This window comes from Geospiza fortis, unplaced genomic scaffold (assembly GCF_000277835.1).
Source record: "Geospiza fortis unplaced genomic scaffold, GeoFor_1.0 scaffold16, whole genome shotgun sequence".
Lineage (NCBI taxonomy): Eukaryota > Metazoa > Chordata > Aves > Passeriformes > Thraupidae > Geospiza > Geospiza fortis.
In genome coordinates, this window is record NW_005054302.1 from 6,548,689 (window position 1) to 6,570,459 (window position 21,771).

At 40.6% G+C, this 21,771-nt stretch overlaps 1 protein-coding gene across 1 annotated transcript in view; it reads left to right on the top strand.

The window, feature by feature from the left end:
* Nucleotides 1–331: 331 nt before the first annotated feature.
* Nucleotides 332–21,771, top strand: part of PDGFD (platelet derived growth factor D) — a 96,400-nt gene continuing 74,960 nt past the window's right edge. The window contains exons 1-2 of the mRNA XM_031066055.1: nucleotides 332–345; nucleotides 5,775–5,806. Coding sequence (XP_030921915.1) covers nucleotides 332–345; nucleotides 5,775–5,806 — 46 coding nt within the window. The remainder of the gene's footprint in view (nucleotides 346–5,774; nucleotides 5,807–21,771) is intronic.

Here is a 21,771-nt window from a genome sequence, read left to right on the forward strand (position 1 = left end):
GAATAACTTCAGAAAGGATCAAAGTACCGGGGGGCAGGAATGGGGGTCCATGGAGCTGAAGGAGGGCTTGGCACTGGGACTGCACTGTTTGGAGACATGAAGGCAGAACTGTTAACATGGTGGGAGCAGAAAGTCATGGGCAGATTTTGAGGGGGATCAAACACAAGGTGAGAGAGTCAACCATGTGAGAGAACTTCCAGCAAGTTAGTGATAGGATAGAAAAAAAGTAATGAATATTTTATAAGACAGAAAATAACAGGAAAGGTGCTACATCATGACCAAGGCATAGTGATGCTGACATTGCAATGTGCCTCCCTTCAGAGGCCTCATCATGAATGATTACAGGTATTGAGTTATCTTTGTGCTCTGTGCTCCTAGAATTGACTCCAGTAGGTCCAGGAGCTAGTGTATTCTGGGGATATCATGGAGAATGTTTGCATTGTGTGCATGCATACTGCCAGTTAAAATACAAGCAAAAGCAGTTAATCACATTTTCCAGGTTGTTGTTTTGAGTTTCAGGCTTTTTTTTTCCCTCAGCTTCTCAGTGTTTTCATCTTTCCCTATATCCACCTTAGGATCCTGAATTAGAAGTACGAAAGTGGTCTTTGTTTCCCTGCTATATGGTGACTGTTTTTGTAAAAAAGAAATAGGAACTGCTAAGAGGAATCCAAGGAAACAGCTCTTTCCACGCCTTAAAAAAGCTACAGCAAGTTCATTCCACTAAAAAAGAGGCTGAAAGAAATGTGAAGGACTCAAAGGAGCTACGTGAAATTTGGCTTCAATTACATTAATGGTAAAATTTCTTAGATAGCCATGGAGCTATCTAGTGTTGCAGCTTTGGATTTAGTTTCCATTGCTGCCATTAGAAGTACTGCTGTTACCCTGATGTAAAATGAACGCTGTGGCACTTTCCCATCATTGTACAATATTGCAAGGGTCACTGGAAAGAAAGCCCACACTAAATCCAGGTATTTGCTTCGTTTACAAAGCGTTGTTTTATTGCTGATTTATCATGGGGTAGAAAGTGTGGGGAGGTTTCCCAGCTGTTTCCAGACACCTCCTGTAGGGACTCTCCCCTTCCTGACAGCTGAGGCCATATCCCCCTGTCTGGCACAACAGTTGTACTGACAAACAAGAAAGATAGCCACGCAGAACTCAATGTCTTTAGTGTGTGGCCTTAATTCCCCATCTGTCTAGCATCCTGCAGCTATTAGAGATGGTTAATTTTCCTGCAGAGTGGGAAATATTCCCTGGAGCTATGGATCATATGGGATTAGGGGTGCCATTACAGGGCCACTAGCTGAAGAGGGTCTTCACATCTCAGGCAGGCCCTTTGGTTTGTTATCAGAAATATGTGGAGTTTTGTAGTGACTTTTCTGATATAACTTGTCTTAATTTATATTGTTCTCAGTTGCTGTCTCTCAAAGCTTTTCTAGCAGCTGTTTATCATTGTGGAAATGTATCTCCAGTGGAGAGGAGCAGATGGGCACCTCACTTCAGACTCTCTGGGGAATTAGCTTTGTGAGTCTGTCTTATAAGCAAGTTGGCTTTAGAATTTCCCTTTGTTTTGAAAGCAGAATTATACATTTGGCCAGAGTACTACCTTGCCTCGGAGTGATGAGGTTAGCATGGGCCCAGTGAGTGTGCAGAATCTGAGCTTCAAATACATTTTCCTCTTGATTGTCCATGTCCACCACATTCTCTCTTGGGTTAATCAAGTTACTAACTGTATTTTAATATGAATTCTGATGCTGTGTCCCTTCTGTCTGATACTTCATATGTCCATGTATCTAGATAAGTTCATATGCATTTGTGGAAAATTACCTCATAATTTTGCATAGCTATAGTAAAGTAAACTTTACCTGAAAAATTGACTTGAGAGGAACAGGAAACTGCCAGTAAAAGTTTTATTAATTGGTAGAGAAAAAGCTAATGCCTCTTCTTCATATTTACAGGAACTTTCCTGTTTACAGGATTCAGGCAAAGCACTGAAGGTGCTTAAGCAATATCATGTCAAAGAAGTGAGTACCAAAGGAAGGAATGTGCGGGTTTGGAAGGGGCCTGCCAAACTGGTAGCTCCATCCTTGTGATCTTGCATACATGGTTGCATGGCAGAGTGGCTGCAGTTTTGCGTGTAGCAGAGAAGCTGGGCATCGACCAGGGCGGGGCAGTGATGTGCTCACACCTGAAGTGGGAAGGTGGGAAATTAAATAGCATAGGACTGTGGTACTAGAAACAAGGCATTTCATCACCAGTGCTGTTAGAAGGAATTTATGGAGATGCACTTGTGCAGAGTGATCTCGACAGCTGGATCCATTCTGTGTATCCCAGAGAGGGCCACTCCCTGTTTCTCCCCCTGAAGCACCAGCCACTCTTCTAACAGCATCTTCCCATATCCACACTTCCTGCACAAGAACCTGCCTTCCCCACACCCCAAGGCAGCAGCAACCCACTCACACCTTTTCCTTCCTTACGTATGCTGCCCACCCCATGGGCAACCAAAGATTATTCCCTCTCTCTCCCACCACCAGAAATAGCAACTCTTCCCATCTGCTCCCTCAGAGTCAGGCAGAGGAGCCCAGAGGCCTGTGAGCTGGCGTGGGAGGAGGGTTGGCTGCTCAGCCAGCCGTTCTTTGTGCTGCCCCGGGAAAGGCAGCCAGCTAAATGTAGGCACTGATTTGACACTCCAGCTGCCAATTGGGCCATGCTGCTGCAGCACATTCCAGCCATGAGCAGTGTAAAATGATACACCAGGAGTACAGATGTGGTTTGATGGCTGGCGCTTGCTTCCCAACACTCCTGATCTGTGCAGCATGCTCATCACACTTTCTCTCTTTTCATTTGAGTGAAAAATGATGAATACACTGCTTTTCTGCTGTGTAGGAGCTTGGATCAGCTCTCTCTCTTGGCACAAGAACAGAGGTTGTGGTACAACTTCCACACAGCATTGCTAGCCTGTAAAGGCATCTGCTATTCTGCTTGTGTAGACTGCTTGTGTGTGTGCAAACATGTACGCCCTTGGTGCTTTTGTGCTCTTAAAATGCTGTGTATTTTCACACTCTAGGAAGGCAACTATCAGGATACTAGGAGAAACAGAATTGCAGTCACAGGATAGTTGAGGTCAGAAGGCACCTCTGAAAATCATCAAGACCATTCAAAGCAAGGTCAGCTGCAGCAGATCACCTAGGGCTGTGACTAGCTGCATTTTGAATATCTGTAAAGATAAAACTCCACACTTTCTGTGGGCAGCCCTTTATAAAATTTGACTATTCTTGAGACTAAGGTTTTTTTTTGTCTAAATGAAGTTCCATGCATTTCAGTTTGTGCCCATTGCTCTTTTTTTTGATAGTCCCCCAGTAAGAAGATTCTAGCTTCATCTTTTTTACACCCCCATCAGGTATTTACATTCATTGATAAGAACCTTTCCTTCTCTAGGCTGAGCAGAACCAGCTCTTACGGCCTCTCATCATATGTGCTCCAAGACCATAATCATCTTTGTGTACCTTTTCTGGATTCTCTCAGTATGTCCATGTCTCCCTCAAGCTAAGGACCCCAGAACCAGGCACAGCACTCCAGGTGTGTCTCAGCAGTGCTGTGCAGAGGGGCAGGGCCACCTGCTGGCAGTGCTCTGCCTGATGGAGATGTTGGCCTTTGTCACAGGGACACATTGCTGGCTTGTGTTGAACTAGGTGCTTAACCAGGACCTTCTCTGAAGAGCTGCTTTTCAGTTGTTTGATCAGTCTGTCCTGGTCCTTGGCATTATTCCCTCACAGGTTCTTTGTTGAACTTCATGAGGTCCTTGTCAGCTGATTTCTCCATTTTTTTTTGAGGTCTCTCTGAATGGCAGCAAATCCATCTGATATATCAGCCACTACTCCCAATTTTGTATCATCTGCAAACTTTCTGGTGCGCTCTCCTCCATCATCTAGGTGATTAATGAGGATACTAGGCATTATTTAGTAGATGCCAGTATGAACTATAGGGTGCACCACTGGTGACTGGCTTTCAGGCTGGTCTGGATTTCATGTCACTGACCACAGCCCTGTGAGCTTGATGGTTTTCAGTTACACTCACTGTCCACTTACCTAGACTATGCTTCATCTGTTTATAGCTACAAAATGCAGTTGTTTCCTTGTCCTTTGTTAGCAGATCTCAATTCCTATTCAGCAGTAGGCTTGCATTTTCCTTAGCTTTTCTGTTGTGGATATACTTGTGGAAGCTTTTGCTGTTGCCTGTAATCAGATTAAACTCCAGATTGGCTTTAGTTTTTCACAGCCCCGTTCCTGCACGTTCAAGCTGTTTCAGCATTTCTTCTGTCCTTGCTTCCACCTCTTACACTCTTTGTTTTTATGTTTGAGTAGGACCTTAATCATCCGTGGAGGCTGCCTGCCACCTGCATTTGACTTCCTGATTTTTGGGAATGGACTAATTTTGAGCTTGGAGGAGGTGATCCTTGAAAGGCAAGCAGCTCTTAAACACCTCTTTGCTCCAGGATGATATCCTATGAAGTTTTTTGAAGCAGATCTCCTAACAGGCCAAAGTTGATTCTCTCAAAGTCTAGGGTTGTTATCCTTCTGTTTACCATGTTCCATCTTCTCAGGAGCCTCACTTTTCTCATTTCATGGTCCTGCAGCCAAGGCTGCCCCCAGCCTTCACATTTCTGATCAGTCCTTGTTGATGAAGATCAGGTCCAGCAGAGCTGGACATAACTAAATAATCCTCAGACAGAGGGGTTTTAAAGTTTGTCTGTGAAATGAGTTACATTTTCCTGAGTCATTGGTATCTTGTATTCATTACTTTTTATTTTTTTTCAATGAATGAAAATTCACAGCACCATTCCCCACAAGTCTTGGTCCAGAAGATTTGTACTGTGGCCTGTTCTGTTTTTGTAGGTGCCATTGCATGAACATTACTTCTCTCGTCCACTAAGTATTATCCTGTATTTCTATGCAGTGGCACTTGGGGAAGCAGAGCCACAGTGTAGTTATTTCTGGCCAAAACTTTTAACATTATTTGGAGACAATGTGGCCTTGAATGTGGAGCATGTGAGCACCATTCTTTCTGAAAAGCCTTTTTAAAGATAAGCCAAAATTAAAGACATAAAATCATGTCTTTGTTCCCTCACATTGCAGAGAGATTAAGTTGGTTCTGTTGTCTTTTGTGTGTGCTTGTCACATTGATCTCTTCCTAGCCTGTTACCTGTGCCAGTATGAACATGTCTTCCTGAAACTGAGCTTTGGGAAGAGACATTAGTACACAAATACCTCAAGTCTTTCATCTGATACTGCTTTTACCAGGTTCAGTTTGGCTTCTTTTCCTAGACTTGAATTCTTGCCCAAGGACAAGCCAATGTTTGGCTCTTGCCTTTTTCACAAAGTGCTGGTGGTGATATCATCAGTTCCTTACTGTCAGCGTGTCACTTTTCAGTTGGCTAGCACAGCAATAGATTAAAAACTTAAGTGGGTGGAAAACCAGCTTTACTTAATTCAGATGGTTCATAATTATTTCTAATGTTACTGTTCTCTGAGGACATAGTCACCCATGAATATGCTGCATTATTTTAAAAAAGACTAATTTCCCCAAAAGAGAAAGATAATTTTATATAAAAAGCTAACCACTCACTATCTATGTAGATATTTCCATTTACTTTTTTACTGCAAGTAAATGTTATTAGCATAGTTCATAAATGAAGAATTGAAGTGAATAATATAATCCTGCCTTTTTCTCCATTTGTCTCAACTCATGGACCTCAAAGTTGAGTGGCTTTGGTGAAGCTGGGGAGAATATTTGCCCTGGATATATTTAGGTAAGTAAATTTTTTATTGATAAGAAGCTGTACAGACCATAGGACAACATGGAATGTTGTGTTATTCAGTATTATCCCTTTCCCCCAGAACATTTTTATGACTGTCCAAGATTTTGATCACCATCTTTTTACATGATCAAATTCACTTTCTGTGTCTAGAGGCTACAGAGATTAAAAAACTGATATCTCTTAGAAAATTAAGCTTCAACATCCATCTTTGGTATCTCTTCCTAGATCTGTGGCACTCCCTCTGGTGAGTACTTGCCAGGAATAGTTTTCATGGGTATTTATAGCAGTATTTTTTTTGAAACTAAATCTTTTATGATAGACTTTGGCTTTTGGGCTCATTTTTATTCCATATCTCTACTTCAGTTGCACAAGACCTGTGACATGTGGTAATCCAGTGGAATGAGAAGAGTTTTCAGTTTAATATAGGTTTACACAAGTTTTGAGACTTTGTGCAAGTTTTGGAATATAATTCAAACAACTTTTTCCAGTAGCATCATTGAAGTCTTCCAAATATTTCCTAATATACTCTAATAATTCTTGGCTTCATAACATATTGATCATTAAAGTTATCTAGCTGAAGAAATAACCTGGGTGACAATGAAGATTAGATGAATGAGATACTGAAAATGCATCAGTAGGGATATTTCTTAAAGAAAAGTAGATAGATCAAAGATCTCAAAACAGGAGGAGAGGGAATTGACTGACAGCTCATCTGTCTGTGTATACTCCCTTGGGTGAAGATCTCTGATCCATAGCACTGGGTCACTAAGATAGTGGTTTATGTCAAACAAGGCTGACCAGTAAGAAATCTCAGAGTCTGTTTTGCAAGTTGTGTTGTCAATTCACTGATGTTCTTTCTGTTGTATACATGATGCCTGATATGAATTTCCAGATGTGGGCAATTTCCCACCATTAATAGCTTGGAAGTGTGCTTATCTTGAAGAAACAAATAGTCTTAGATGTTTCTTGCATGATACCTGAGGGCCTTCCTCATATCTATTCATTCTGCTGACCGGGCCTCAGTCACCTGAAAAGTCATCCCTCTCTCACCTGAAAGTAAGCGTATGCTTTCTTGGTTTTCTGGGAGAATTTAAGCAAATGTGTTAGAGTCCATTACATAACTGCAAATTTAGCTTCCTTTAGAGTCCTAAGTTTTAGTAAAAGTAATGACTTCCCAAACTTCCTATCATTTGTCATCACATTTCTATGTAGTTCCCAGCCCTGGGAAGTCACTCAACCTGATACTGTGATCCCATTCATTTTGTTTGGGTTTTGTTTTGTTTTGTTTTTAATTTTTAGCTGTTGACTTCAATTTGAGCAGATCTAGGCCAAAAGATTGTTTTACCTGGTAATATGGAAAAAATAGTTCTCAGTAACCTGAATAACTTAAGAGGCGAAGAAGCCTGGGTTTTTGTTTTCTCCCTTCAGCTAATTCATAATGGTTTTCATCCTTTCTTCTTGTTGTTTCTTTATTCTCCCTTCTTCGTTTGTAAACTCAAAATAGTTACAGTAAATATGAAAAAATAAAATAGAAGAACCCCTCATTACAAATGCTGCTGAGGTTGTAGCTCTCTTAGAAATACCTGTGGTAAGTTTCAAGGAGCTGCAATATTCGGCATGCTGTGATGTGCTGTGTGCTATGATAGCTACCCTGCTATCAACACTGAGATAGCTAATTTAAAGATAGGTCCAATATGTTCCCTTGAGCTCTGGTGACTCCTGGAGTGTTGACTGTGAATAAGTATTCTGATTACACAGTGAATGAGTATTCCATATTATATATGGGGTATACCCAACAAGATAATAGAAAATGGAAAATGGAAAAGGAAGAGTGCTTTTCTCCGTTTGCAGGTATTCAGTTTGACTGTAGGAAATGAAAAAGGTGAAGGAAATTATGTGAGGGAAGTGCAGGACACCATCATAAGAATTACTGTCTTTTTCTTCTTGTGAAAGGGCAGCATTAAAATTCAGACCATCCCAGCAGCAGGAGCAGCATCAGTGCCTTTCAGGAACAGGGAAATGCAATTCAACAGTGCTTGCATTTGTCAGCAGATCATGGGATTGGGAAGGGGGAACCCACATTAAAGATGTCAGCATTTCTGCACTGACTTCAGGTTCCAGAATAGTGTATTGTATCATAATTATTTCCTTTACATTTGATCCAGTGAACTTTACCCCACTTTTGCAGTCCCACATCTGTTTTGTTGCACAGCTGTAACTGGTTTAGAGTCCTCATAATAAAAACGAAACCTCTTTTCTTTCAAAGCAATCTGTAGTTTGGCAGGGAATAAAATGGCTACTTCAGCACTGGTGACAGAAAAATCTGCCTTTCATTGACAGAAATAATTTTCTCCAGACTCTTGTTTAGGCACACTGTCTGCAAATATATACCCTTAAGTACCTTAGGGGTTAACATGTAGCATAGAAATACAGTTTAATCTTTTATGCTTTGTAATAATTTTCTTTACTGTGTTTCTCTGTGAATGCTTCTCCCTCTTATGCTGTAGTATTTCGTTCAATTTCATGCATTTCTCTGCTGCAAAGCTATATTGCAGTTTCACTTCTTTATCTTTTGCAATAAAGCACTTATTTTACTTTATAAATAATTTGAGTTTCTCTGCTGGTATTTTTTCCAGAATCCTCATTTCCTATTCTGAACAGAAACTGTATGTAGTAGGGTGGTTTTACAATCCAAGCAGTTCTAGAAGCCCAGACCTGACCTGCAAAAATTTCAGGTTTGTAGTTCAGAAATATAACAAAAATAAATTTGGAGAGCAAAATGTTATTTGATGATCCAAACACAGCACAGCCTCTGAATGCTCTCTTCCTACTCTCAAACCAATGCAGAAAACAGGGACAAAACACATAGCACCATTTTTGTCTTGCATCCTGAAATATTTTTCAAATTTCTAGTTCCTTCTCAAGCTGCAGACTCAGCCTTTGGTGAGAAAGAACGTGAAGTTGCCTCTGGGCAGTGGGATGGCAGATTTCTGCAGCAGTTGTCTTCTTCAGCCAATCTGTCTTCTTCTGCTTTCCACAAGTTCACCTCAAGCCATCCAGCAGGGAATTTACAAGCTATAAAACTGCATTATTCAGTTATGAAGTAACAACCTCATCATCATGACTTCAGCAAGGGCTCGTAAAAGGCAGCGTCAGATTTATAAGCAGAGGAGTTGCCAGCTGTGTCTAACAGATGGTTTGCAATGACAGACTTGCTGGTTTTTGTAACTCAAGAAGGTAAAATTCTGATTAGGTGTTCGTTGATAGTCTTTCTTTGTAAATTATTAAATGGGTTAAAAATAAAGGCAATACTTCATGTGGAACACTTCTTTTGGGGACATAGTATTGTCCCCTTGGATGTGATTTTCTGCATTGCAAATGAACTTCCACATTCTTTATTGCTTTTTGCAAAAGCAATCATGATGCAGAAAAATGCTGTTCTTCCATGTCACAGTTTGGTCACTGTCCCATGTATAGTTTGTCAATTTTCTGTTCTTTTGATGCTTTTTCAATATGACACCCAAGTAGCATGTTCACCCTGTGGGTTAAGTAGAGGGCTGGGGACCCAGCTGCCTGCCTTTGGAAGGGTAAGAGGCATGTTGCTTTGCCCTCCAAGTACTTGTTAACTCTGTTTTTGAAAAACAGAGGCCACATTTTCCTTTTTCCCTTTTTTTGGGAGCTCACCAGATCTAGGCGGTCTTTCAAAACTAATTTCCAGTGGCTCAGAAAGTTCATTAATTTCCTTCTCACTTGAGGCTGTATTTCATAGCATTTGTTAGTGAACTGAAAAATATTAATGAAGGCATCAAGCCAGTTTTTTTTTTTTCCTCACACTCACAGAAGCATGAAAAAGGGTGAAAGACAATGATATCCCTTTTATCACCCACACATATCAGACTGAGTATTTGGAATATCTAAGGAATTGTTCTGAGACACAAAAACTGTTAGTGCCATCTGGACCTATTATTAAGGACAAGCTGGAACAGAGATATTGAGGGGGCTTTCACTTTACTTCAGAATAGCTTTTTTCCATTAACCCTACCAGGACCTTCTAATACTGCAGAAGTTGTTAAAAGGTATTTAGAGATCATTAAAAGATTAGGCATTTAAAGATCATTTTGAAGGTACAGAGTCATCTACATGAATCTGGAGATCTTCATAAGTCCATGACTGCCACTTCTTCTCTTTTACAAATTAGCCCTATAATATTTCAGTAGTCATGAAATTATGACATATTTAATTAGAAACATTGAGACTTCATGATAATATCAACATAGTTCTTATAATTTTTCCTGATTGCATGAAATCCTGTAGCTCGTGGAAGAGTGGGATGTTGTCTCATTTTGGCACCAGTGGTGTTCTGGTGGCATGAGTCAGTGACAGTTTAAACAGAGACCGTGTCTGCTTCTGCTTGCTGTGATTGCCCATCTGTTTCTTCTCTATCTTTTGCAATTATTTATCTCCAAATTGAGGAAATAAAAGATGGTTATTCTGGTCTTGTAATAATGGTATTCAAAGTCTGATTCCACACCATTCTGAAAATAATAGGATCCTGAGTATAACATTATGCAGTGCAAGATGACAAACAAGAATAATTTCAAGAAAAACACTCAATGCATAATGAACTTAGCAAAGTTAATAGTTGCTGACATTAGTGTTTGCCTGAAGGTTAGAGTGACAAGTCTGGTTGGATAGAGGGACACTGTGTATCATCATAAGCCTACGGTGGCGTGGACGTGTTGATATTGCCAACCCATCGGTGTACTGAAAATTATTTTAAGGAGATCATTGGTGCAAATCATAGAATCACAGAGTCATTAAGGGTGGAAAAAACCTCCAAGATCAAGTCTAACCTGAGACTGAGCACCTCTATGTCAAGTAGACAATGACACTAAGTGCCACATCTTGTCATTTCTTGAACACCTCCAGGGTGTTCAAGACTCCACCACCTCCCTGGGCAGTCCATTCCAATGCTTCTCAACCCTTTCAGTGAAGAAATTCTTTGGGATGTCTGACCTGAACCTCTGCTGGTGCAGTGCGGCTCCATTCGCTTTTGTCATCCTTTGTCCTGTCCTGTTTTCCCCCTGGTTGCCTGCAGGAAGAGGCAGACTCCCACCTTGCTACAGCTTTCTTGGGGTTGTGCCAGATACGGAGGCTGCTTTTGCACATGTGGAGGCTAAAGCTTGTTAGCTTTTGTACAAATTGATGAATGCAATATGGGCATGGGCCCTGCTGGGGGTTTGAGTACAATTAACAATAGAGTTGCATGCTATTAAAACCTGGCATTTATTAAGCACAGACAGACTCCCAAGTCTGCTGCAACTGTGGGCTTGGGTGTGCCCTCTCCTGTGGGGTGTCTGTCATCTTCCTGAGCTACACCAGCGCTGGTGGGAAAGCAGGGAAGGCTGCAGGAACTACCAAGAGACCACTTAAACTCTCTTTCCAAGGCAGTTGTCAGGATCCTGGGAATGGGAAGCTCAAATCTTCCCTCAATCTAAAATTCCAGGTAAATGCCGAACACATTGAGTTCAAGAAGCCTCACTGATTTCAAGAATTTGTCTCTGTCATTAATTTTTGAAATTGTTAACTGCATTTATCTAAAAGATTGTATGCATTTTCTACTGATTTTATCATGGCTTTCATTTAATATAAGACAATTCCTACTTACTTCTTTCCTTAGAAAATGCTCAGAAGTCAGTTTTATGCTGGCACATCAGAAAATGAGACCAGTTGTACTTCAAAACAACACTTCAAAGGTTTTATTGATTTTTGGGGTTTTTTTCAGAGGAATGTTTCGTCAAGGGCTTTCAGTGAAGTTCTTTCTTCAATACTTATTGTAATATACAGTGCTCTGGAAAGTCATAATGTTGTCTTCTTAAATGATTAACCTTTGAGGGCAAAAGCGTCTATGCCTGAGGAGTAGAATAAGTTGAGACTCATGTATATTAGTTAGTAGTGAAGGTTTTTCTACTTAGATTTACAGCATTTAGAACTATATCCTGGCAGCAAGCAAGATGTGAAGGCAATTTTCAGTTAAAGGTGTCTTCTCTGGGAGTACATGTTCAGCTTCTCAGTTTGTGTGGATGTGTGCGGCTGTGTGCACATATATTTTATTCAGTCTAAATCTACAAAATCTGAATGTTGTAATGTGATCAGCACTTCATGGTGGTCTTACTTTTTAAATTTTATACAAGATTACACTCATGAGTTGCATGTGTTTATAGGTAGAGAGAAGGGTGAGAGCGAACAAGGAGAAAAAAAGGTGTTCTGTGGGATATGAGATAAAAATTTTATTGTGAGTCTTACCGGGTCTGTCTGTATTGCTGGAGATGAGCCATGGCACAGTTATGCACTTTTCTTGGAAGAGTGCTGATCAACCCCTTGTGTCACACCAGAGCAGAGGGGGGTCTGTGGTGGAGATGGATCAGGGAAGCTCCTGAACAGTTACAGTGCTCTTAAAAATTATCTGTAGGATTATTGCTCATATCCATTTGCTTTTAAAGCTACACTTGATTCAGTCATATGGCCTGGAGTTTATCCTTCTGCTTCTGTGCTTGGAGAGAGAGCTCAAGAACTGATCACCATGCCCCTGAGAGCAGCCACCACTCAGCACCCTCCAGAGCTGGCTGGCACTCCACCCACCGTGCGGTTTGCACCACCCTCCAAACACCCCCCAGCGCGTCTTGGAAGGAAGGACTGGCTCAGCTCGGGCCCACTCACAGTCCCACTGGGCATTCTTAGGAATGACATCTCTTATGAAGACTTCATTCACTTCCTCCTTTCTCTTTGTCTTTTTTTTTTTCTCCTCAAGATTGATGACCTTGCCACACTTTGACAGCTTAGGATGAGTTTTTCCAAGATGAATATGTGCCCTAAGCCATATGATTTTAATTATTTTCTTTAGGAAAATTATGACCGGAAAATGTTGGGAATTTCTGGGAATAAAGCAGGGGGCAAAAAAGTTTGTTTTCTGGTCTTGATAAATGAGTTGACTTTGAGTAGCTATACCTTCTCTGTATTTTGATGAAGGCATGAAATTTGTTAGGGGGTTGTTGGTGGTGTGGACGAGGGGCTGAATTTCCTATAAAAAAGTAGGTTTTGTTGTGCCACTGCTACCCATATCCAAGAGAAAAGTTGGGTATTTTTCTGTGCTGAGTGGATACTTTATGGAGCTCCTGTGAATGAAGCCATGTGGAGCATCTCCTGGTTGAGGCTGAAGATGAATTTCCCCGTGGTCACACCAGGAGCTTCTGTGCTTTCTGTGACATCCCAGCTGGCAGGGTGGTGTAGAATAGTGCTGTCTTGTGTAGGGGAAGCACTGTATTTGCCAGCAATCACCAGGAGGAAGGGAGTGCTCAGGAGGGAGCCCGACACTCTGCTCCTCCATCTCCAAGCAGTGGGTGATGTGCTGCCTCATGTCAGGTGTGTTGTCTCCCGCACAGGAACTGGAGCCTGCACCTGTGCATCATTGGCTTCTACAGCATTTGGGGTCTCTGGTTCACTCCTCACGGCTTCCTCACAGACTCCTGACTCCCAAGTCATGGTACTCAGAATACCCAAAACTGGCAGCGCGAGGTTGGAAATCACACTCCTGCCACTGAACCCAGCCAGCAGTGGTCACTGATGGTGGGAGTCCTGTTTTAGTGTGTGCCCTGTTTGTTTCTAGCCTATGTAAGTGTTCAGTGGCTTTATCTTGAAGGTGAGGTAACTGATATACACCCCAGGGGTGATTTTAGATGAACTAGGCACTTTGTCTCGTGTGTGCAGGTGAGTTTTTTCAGATGTAAAGAATCACATGGTTTGGGGGCTGGCCATCACATTTATGTTAATAAAAAAAGGACGAAGAGCCAAGGTTTGTGATGCCACAGCAGCACCAAATGGTGGAAGGGTGAAAAAAACATAAATCAAACCCTACTCTTTTTAACCTCTTTATTCCACCTAAGGTGTGCTAGTTTGTGGAGGTTTATGGATAAGAAACAAGGAGGAAGAAATGCCTGCATATCCAAGCCTGTGTGACTCAGTGAGAACACAGAATCAAACCTGGTTTTCAAGAAGTCAGAAACAATATATTTCTACAAAATCAGATAAAGTTGTCAGTGTTGTCAAGTATTGTAGTGTGTATCAGATTGTGTCAAGTCTGTTACAGCCCAAGTGCTGTCTCTCTGGTTTTGAGTTAGTGGAGGGGAAGAAAAAGACCTGAAGTGTGTGGTCTTGTCCAGAAGATAAAGAACAGTGAATCTTTTTTAAATTTCTGCAGTCCCCAGTTAGGCATGATCAAAGTACTCCTGAGGTAGTTTAGCTCCCAGCCTCACACTAAAACTTAATATAAACCATTCACTGTGTGTGAGAAGCCCCCTGTTACTCCAGTGAGTGCAGGGTATTGACAGCAGGGCAGGCAGACCAGAAAGCCAATTAATCTTTCCTGAAATCCCACTTGCTGTTGTTAAAGAAGCTATGTTAAATTCTAGTAGCTGGTTAAAACTTGTGGCAGTGGTCCCCAAAGTCCTCAGCTCTCTTGGTAACACCAGATACTGTGATGGTCCTGGTCAAGGTATCCAACTGTGATGAAGGGGACCAAAGCAAAGAAGGTTGTTGGACCTTGCGCAGGAGTGAGCAGGCCCTTGGTGGATGGGATGGGTGCTCCCCAGAGTCCCCAGAGTGGGGTTGGAGAAACCAACAGCCTCATGCCATCGCCTGCAGCCTCCTACTTGAAGGTGGGCATTGCTGCACTAAACAATGAACATCCTAAAGTGAGATGATTCACATGCTCCTGCCAGCAGATAAATATCTTAATTAATTCCTAATCCACTGAATGTAAATGGAGCTTATGTGACAGGTTTAGTAGGATTTTCAGCAGCAAAGGTATGACCTTCAGCATTCCAGTCCTGGTTCTGCTTAGGTCACATTTCCCAAAGATAAACCAGTCTTGTCCTCTGCCATCAGTGCCATTGGGCATCTTTCCTGTCCTGAGTGTGGCATGAATGAAAAAGAAGAGGAGGTTACTCTGACCAGATGGAGTCCAACACAGGCAGTGTTAGATTAAATTTACAAACTGTTAAGAGCAGTCCTGTGGAGAAGGACTTCAAGGTACTGGTGGCTAAAAAATTAGAAATGTGCAATGTGCACTCACAACCCAGAAAGCCAGTCATGTTCTGGGCTGCATCCAAAGCAAGGCAGCATTGCCAGCAGGTTGAGATAATACCCACCTGAAGTGTTACATCCAACTCTGAGGCCCTGAGCCCAGAAAGAAAAGCATGAGTCTGTTACAGCAAGTCCAGAGAGGGGCCTTGAAAATGATCCGAGATAGGCTGAAAGGGTTGGAAATGTTCAGTCTGGGGAACAGAAGGCTAAGGGGAAATATTACTGCAGGTTTTCAACACATAAAGAGGGCTTATAAGAAAAAGAGAAACTTTTTACCGTGTAGTGTCAGTTCAAGGGACAATGGCTTTAAACTGAGACGAGGGTAAATTTGTATTGAATGTGAGGAAGATATTTCTGCAGCGATATGGTGAGTTTCTGGAACACGTTGGTGAGAGAATTTGTGAATATCCTATCATTGATAGTTTTCAAGGCCAGGTTGCATGGAGCCTGATCTAGTGATGTCCCTGCCAATGGCAGGGGGATTGGACTAGATGATCTTTGGAAGTACCCTCCAATGCAAACCATTAAATGCAAACAAGTTAGCATAATAGCAAATATCTGGTCTGACCTAGTCATTGTAAAGTTTCAGTGGGTATTATATGCAGGAGAGTGTAAGGGAGTATAAATGAGTTCCTCAGTGGCTGATGGGGACATATTTCTAAGTTACATAGCTAACTAATTATGGCAGTCAAGGACTGAAGATCATAGGACATAGTTTATAATCAAGAGTTGATAGCACTTAAGAAGTTATGAGTAAGGCATAATAAATTATACAGCCTTTGGAAGTCAGGACAAGTACTGTGTATGTGCTACAGCAGAGTAGAGTGGGTCAGTGAGTGATGTATAGGTGATGTAATGTGGTCAAAGGCATAGGCCTGAGAAAATTATGTTTGCAGGAGTTTTCAGGATAGATATGAATGGTGTACAAGTCCTTGTGATGAAGGTGGAGATGACAGCTTAGACCGCATTTCAGCTTGCTGTGAGACAACAGGTACAGCTTATGCATGGCAAATACAACAGATAGAGGACCTGGAGCGAGAAGGTGCTGTCTGCCAACACTACAGACCAGAAATATGATGGTAGAACCCCAATAAATGAGATGTAAGGGACTACCTGTTTCTCCTTATCAGTACATCTTTTGTCATAGATATCTACTTTATTGGATACAGCAAAGCTCGGCATGTGAGCTGTTAATTGAAATGAATTATCCCAGGCTTGTGGTGTGCAGCAAGGCTTTGATGTCTCACTGCCTGGCAGTGATGGTTTCTTAATGACTGCTGTTGTATTATGTGAAAAAGTATGCAGAGAAGTCTGTGAGCATTTTAGTGTCAGGTTTGGTAATTTACTCCATATTCTTGTTTAGAATTACAGAATATCAATGTTTTTAGTCCTCAGAAATGTGACACTTGTACATGATTTGTGACTGTCGCATTAGAAAGGAGCTTGGCACTCTGTCAGTTTGGCTCGCTGTTGACTCTGCAACAAACTCTTGAATGGGGGAAAGCAGGCAAACAAGGAATTTCAGACTCTGGCCCCTGAAAACCATGATCATGGTCTTTTAAAATAATCGTTTGTCATAAGTTTGGTTTTGAAGCGCTTCAAAAGGACTTACATGACTAATAAAACTTTAAAACTTGAACTTGTTTTTATTAGAGTTTTACCTTTGGAACAAAGCAAGTCTTCCATAAAGATCCCATTTGTTCCTGAAATCAAAAAAAACAAACCCCTTTTTTGGGCTATTCCTTACCTTGGAAAAAATTTTTCTTGCATTGTAGCTCTAAATAATTTTTACAGCTGCTCTTTTTTTTCTGACTGTGGCATGTCAGAGCGCCCTGACCTGAAGTCCAACATGCTATTCAGTTCCATTATAGAGCCTTGCTTGCTTTGAGTGCATGTGGACATAGGTGTGCAGGACCACTTGCTTCCACCAAGACGGCTCTGTCAGATTAGCATCCTGACCTGGCTCTGGACCTCATGACCCAGAGCAAACCAAACAAATTGTGAGTGGCAGAATACCACCATCCCATGGTCCATGGCTGGCTGAGCTACACAGAGTTCTTGCAGCAAGCATGTGCTACAAATATGGTATAGCCCATTATTTAATTTTTGACAACCAAATGCACACAAGCTTATCTCTGCTAGGACGGATAATCCTGAGAGGGTAGGGAGTGAATTTTGCATATATTGTTCATGCTTGTTAGAAAACAAAGAGAATGCAGTGACACTGGTCTCGCTCCAGCGTTCAGGTCCATATGTAATTTCAGAGACGTGAGAGGTTGCACCAAGTGCTGTTGAGGGGCTTCAGATCCCTTTGTCAAAGGACAGGAACTCCCTTCACCTCAGTCTCACCCTGAGCATGGGTGAAGCTCTGTGAATAGCTAGCTGGTTCTCAAGGTCAAAAGTGCTCCTTATTGAATATGGACTTATGAAAACAGCTATTCAAAAAAATATTTTTTTCTATGCTATATGCCTGACTAAGTGTGATCTGAATGTCTTCAGAATATTAAGGAGCAGCTGCTGGGTCCCATAGGAGTTTTATCTGACTCACATTATAAAGCCAAGGTGCTGCTGCAAAGGAAAAATTCTGCAAGGTTCCTGGAAGTTTTTATAGGGTCACAGGAAACTATCTTCCCTGTAGTTGAACTGTACATACCTGTCTTATAAATTGGAAATTTTTGCTTCATTTGTATAAAATGGCGGGTTTGGAGAAAAAAAAATAAAACTCACAAAAAAGACTGCAAATAAAAGCCTTCTCCCCTCATAGTAATTGACATCTTTATTGCTTGTTTGCTTCTACTACTGCTGTTTTAAGACATTGTCTAGATTGCACAAAATTTCACGATGTTGCCACCATAACATGAGTTTGATTATTTGTTATAACCCTCTTTTCTTTACCCAATATTGTTATTGGCTTTTTTTCTAAGTTGACCCTTCCTTTTTTCTAAACATGGGTTCCCTATGAAGGCTATGCTAAAAGTACCTATACAAAAAAAAACAGACAATACTGTTTTAGCAACTTCTCCTTCTGTACACATTGACCTTTTCCATCAACAGAACAACCATTGACGCACATGCTCCTTCCAATGCTTAGAATCCAAAGTGGAATAAATTGATACAGTTGCTGATCTATTTTTCTGCTTTTTTGATATGTGTGTACTTTCAAAGCAGAAAGTAGGAGAAGTGGTTGGGTTCCAAAATGAATTGTGACAAGTAATGATCCTCATACCTGTCAAACATATATATATGCTGTCACACTGGATGCAGCTGAAGTAGAGATGTTGTCTGCTTTGCTAGATAATTTCTGGAAAAAGACAGGGTTAGAAATTAATGCAGCTTGAAACTACTTTCTCTGCATTCCTTTTCCACCCTTAATTTTGCTGATTTGAAAGATACTTTAGATGCCATGTGCAGTCCCTGAGATGTCCATCACTGACACACCATTTGGAGAATTAAATTAATACCTGAATTTAGTGGAAAAAGAATGTCATTACTTTTTTTGATGTAGTTTTAATTAGTTTTGCTCATTATCCCTTGAGGCATCTAGAAGAAATCAGGTTTGTGAACATCTATTCCATCCTGCTGCTGGAATCAAGCTGGGGGACTCCTGTGTGTTGAGTTGTTAATATTTCCCTGTAAGTAGCCAAGTGCCATATCTCTTTCCCATATGCAGGTATCAGTTATCACAAATATTTGTGTCTGCTAGGCTGTTCCTCTCACATGTTCTCATTCTGCTTTTCTCTGGCCACAATTACATCTGTGCCATAACTTGTATTTTCTTCTTAAAAACGTCATCGTAGAGGTGTTACCACCATTTCTAATTGCCCCAGCCTTGGCCAGCAGCAGCCTCATCAGATTTGGGGGATTTGCCAGAGATTGGCTCTGCCAGACATGGGAGAAGCATCTGGCAGCTTCTCACAGAAGCCACCCCTGCTACCAAAACCTGGCCATGCAAAATACAATGCAGCATTTTGTCAGTTAACTCCTGATCTCTGATCTTCACAGTTGAGGTTAAGAAAGGGCAATTCTGGCATTATCTGATTTCCACAGATCTCTCTGATCCCTCTTATTAAGACACTCAGTCTGAAACCGAGAGTGAGGCTGGCCTTGGAAAATGCTCACCATGAACCCTTGAAGGTCAGGTGCTTGCAGTTCATGTCAGGTTATTCTGCCCATTCTGCCAGTGTTTTACTGCATGACCTTGAAGGGATCAGTGAAATGCTGCAGCCATAGCATCTTTGGGACCTCTTTGCTAGAGTGGTCTTTAGAATGCTGCCAAATGCTGTGAAGTTAAGTTAATAAGGAGAAACACAAAGACAGCAGAATGTCTTAATATAATTGAACTCAGAAGTTGAGAAAGCAAGAGAGAGGCAGTAGGAAACCAACCTTCATTCATTTTTCTGGGCAGAACCATTGTTTCTAATCTAATACGTTTTGACTGTGGGCTATAGCCTATATGCTGTCAAAGTTAAAATGGATGTTCATGATGTTCTGCTTTGATTTTATCATTTGTGAATTTTTTGTCTAGCAATAATGTATTTGTTGATTCTTGGATACATATCAATACTTACCTTGTCCCCATTTTTCTCTTTCCTTTTTTTTTACTGACACTGTGATTATAACCTGTACATAATGGATTTGGATAATGATTTGGGTTTGGCATGATTGGGTTATTAGTTTATTTATTAATTAGATAGCTAACTGCAGCCTGTTATCTCACAACTGCTCTGAAATCAGCTCTTCAGTGAGGTTTGAAAGAAGGGGATCCCAAATTTTGCTTCTTTTTTCTGTGTATTTTACTCCAGCTTAAGCCATGGACCTTCTGAATGAGGGAGATCCTGCAAGTCCTCAAGACCTGTCTAGGTATTACTGTGGTGTGTTTTAGCACCTTTAGGAACAACTAAGAGGCATGAACAATAATTCTCTTCATACATTATTGAGTTTCTTTCTCACAGTAGTATTCACCAGTTCTTGTATCAGTGATGCGTATAAAACACAGAGAAATAATACTGCTCTGAGCTTCGGTTATGACTAGATTGTTCTCTGTAGAAATTCTTCCTCTTTGGGAATTGTTTATCTTAGTGCTCCATAAAGCTTGTTGATTGTCACAAAAGTATATTTAATCCCAATTTTAAACTTTTATTTCTGGAAATTTGATATTGTGCAAAGACTTCACTGAAGCAAAGAGTGCATCAGGTTCAGATCTTGGGTCCCTAGTCAGTTCTGAGTCTCTTTCTCTAATGTAATTGCTATATCTAGACATAGAAAATGTCATTGAAAATGTTGCAGGAAAGCCTGATTGTTATAAGAAAAATGTTCTGAATGATTTGAATCCAGTCACAAATACATGTAAGACTACAGTAGGCATAAGATTTTCACTTTTTGGTGGTGAAGAAGACCAAAATAGTGTTGCCCATGGTTTCTCTTTAGCAGAAATGAATGAGTATTGCATTAAAAAAATTTATTCTGAAGAGGAGCAAGTTTTTCTTCTTACATCATGCATAATGCTTATGCAAGATCAGTAATTTTTGATATTATGAATTCTGTCCACTGCTTCTCTTCTCTTTATTTTCTTTGCCTGTACTCCATGTATTTTTCTAAAGAAAGGTTTGGAAGTTTTTAATGCTGATACTAATGTGTGTTTTTACCAACCACTTTCTAGCGGTAAATTATTCACAAAAATTCTAAAAAATGGTGAAATAAAAGTTATTGATGTCATGCTGGAGTGTTTTTCCTTTACAGGTTTAGGAAAAGGTCTGTTGAGAACACAGCTTTCTAAATAATAATTGAATCTTTATATTCCCCATCAGATGTCACTTTAAAAGGGAAAATTTAACATTTTTTCTTCCTGTCTTTCTCTAACTACTTTTGAGCTGTTTTTACCATAAATACAGCCCCATTTTTCAGCCTTTTCACTTCAAAAGAATCAAAGTCAAGAGTCGATTGCATCTATACTGTTTCCATGGCTGGAATGCAATTTCTTTTTCTTCAATATTTTAAGCATGTGCTGCAACCCCTGAATGGACACATTATTGAACAATAGTGAGATAATACAGAGAAATCTTCAATCTCTCATTGTGTTGAAAATATTTGCTTTATTCTTCCTTTAAAGATTAATAGTTTTGCTGGGATATATTCAGTTCCTTTGATGTTTCAATATTAGAAACTATAGCTCTTTCAGATAACGTTAAACAGAAGTGATATTTCTGTTGAAATCTTGATGGTTGGCAGAATTCTCTCACTAATATGTGAACCAACTGAAGGGACCTTGTACACCTTAATCTGATTCTCATACTAAAACACTTGGGTTCAGAGACTATGAAGTGTATGGTGACTGGGTGACTGGATTTTAAATGTGCTTTGGTCAAGGTTTTAAGTTTGGATTTGATTTTTTTTTCTTGTTTTTTAATCTGTCAAATTCCCTGGGGAGTTTTTGCATTTACTTTAGTAGCATTTGAACAGGGCACATAGGAGTCTGAAAAACACGGTTACTTTGCCAAGGAGTTGCTTTCCTTGATCTATTTAACCAAGCATTGATTTTGCTCCCCCATGTGCTCTGAATGCACTTCAGAATTAAAGCCTGCTTTTATTAGCAGTTTTTAAGGCAGGGAGCAGTGTGATGTCTTCCTGAGCATCTTTAGAGAACACCAGCATCACAGTGCCTAGAAGAGCTTTGCAATCTATATGTGTTAATTACTGCTAAAAATTCTTACAATAAAGTAGGTATGATTCTACTTACGAATTTTGCTAAAAGATGGAGTCCAGCCCTGACATCTCACTGGCATGCAGTAAGGAAGCCTGTTGTTTAAGACAGGAGT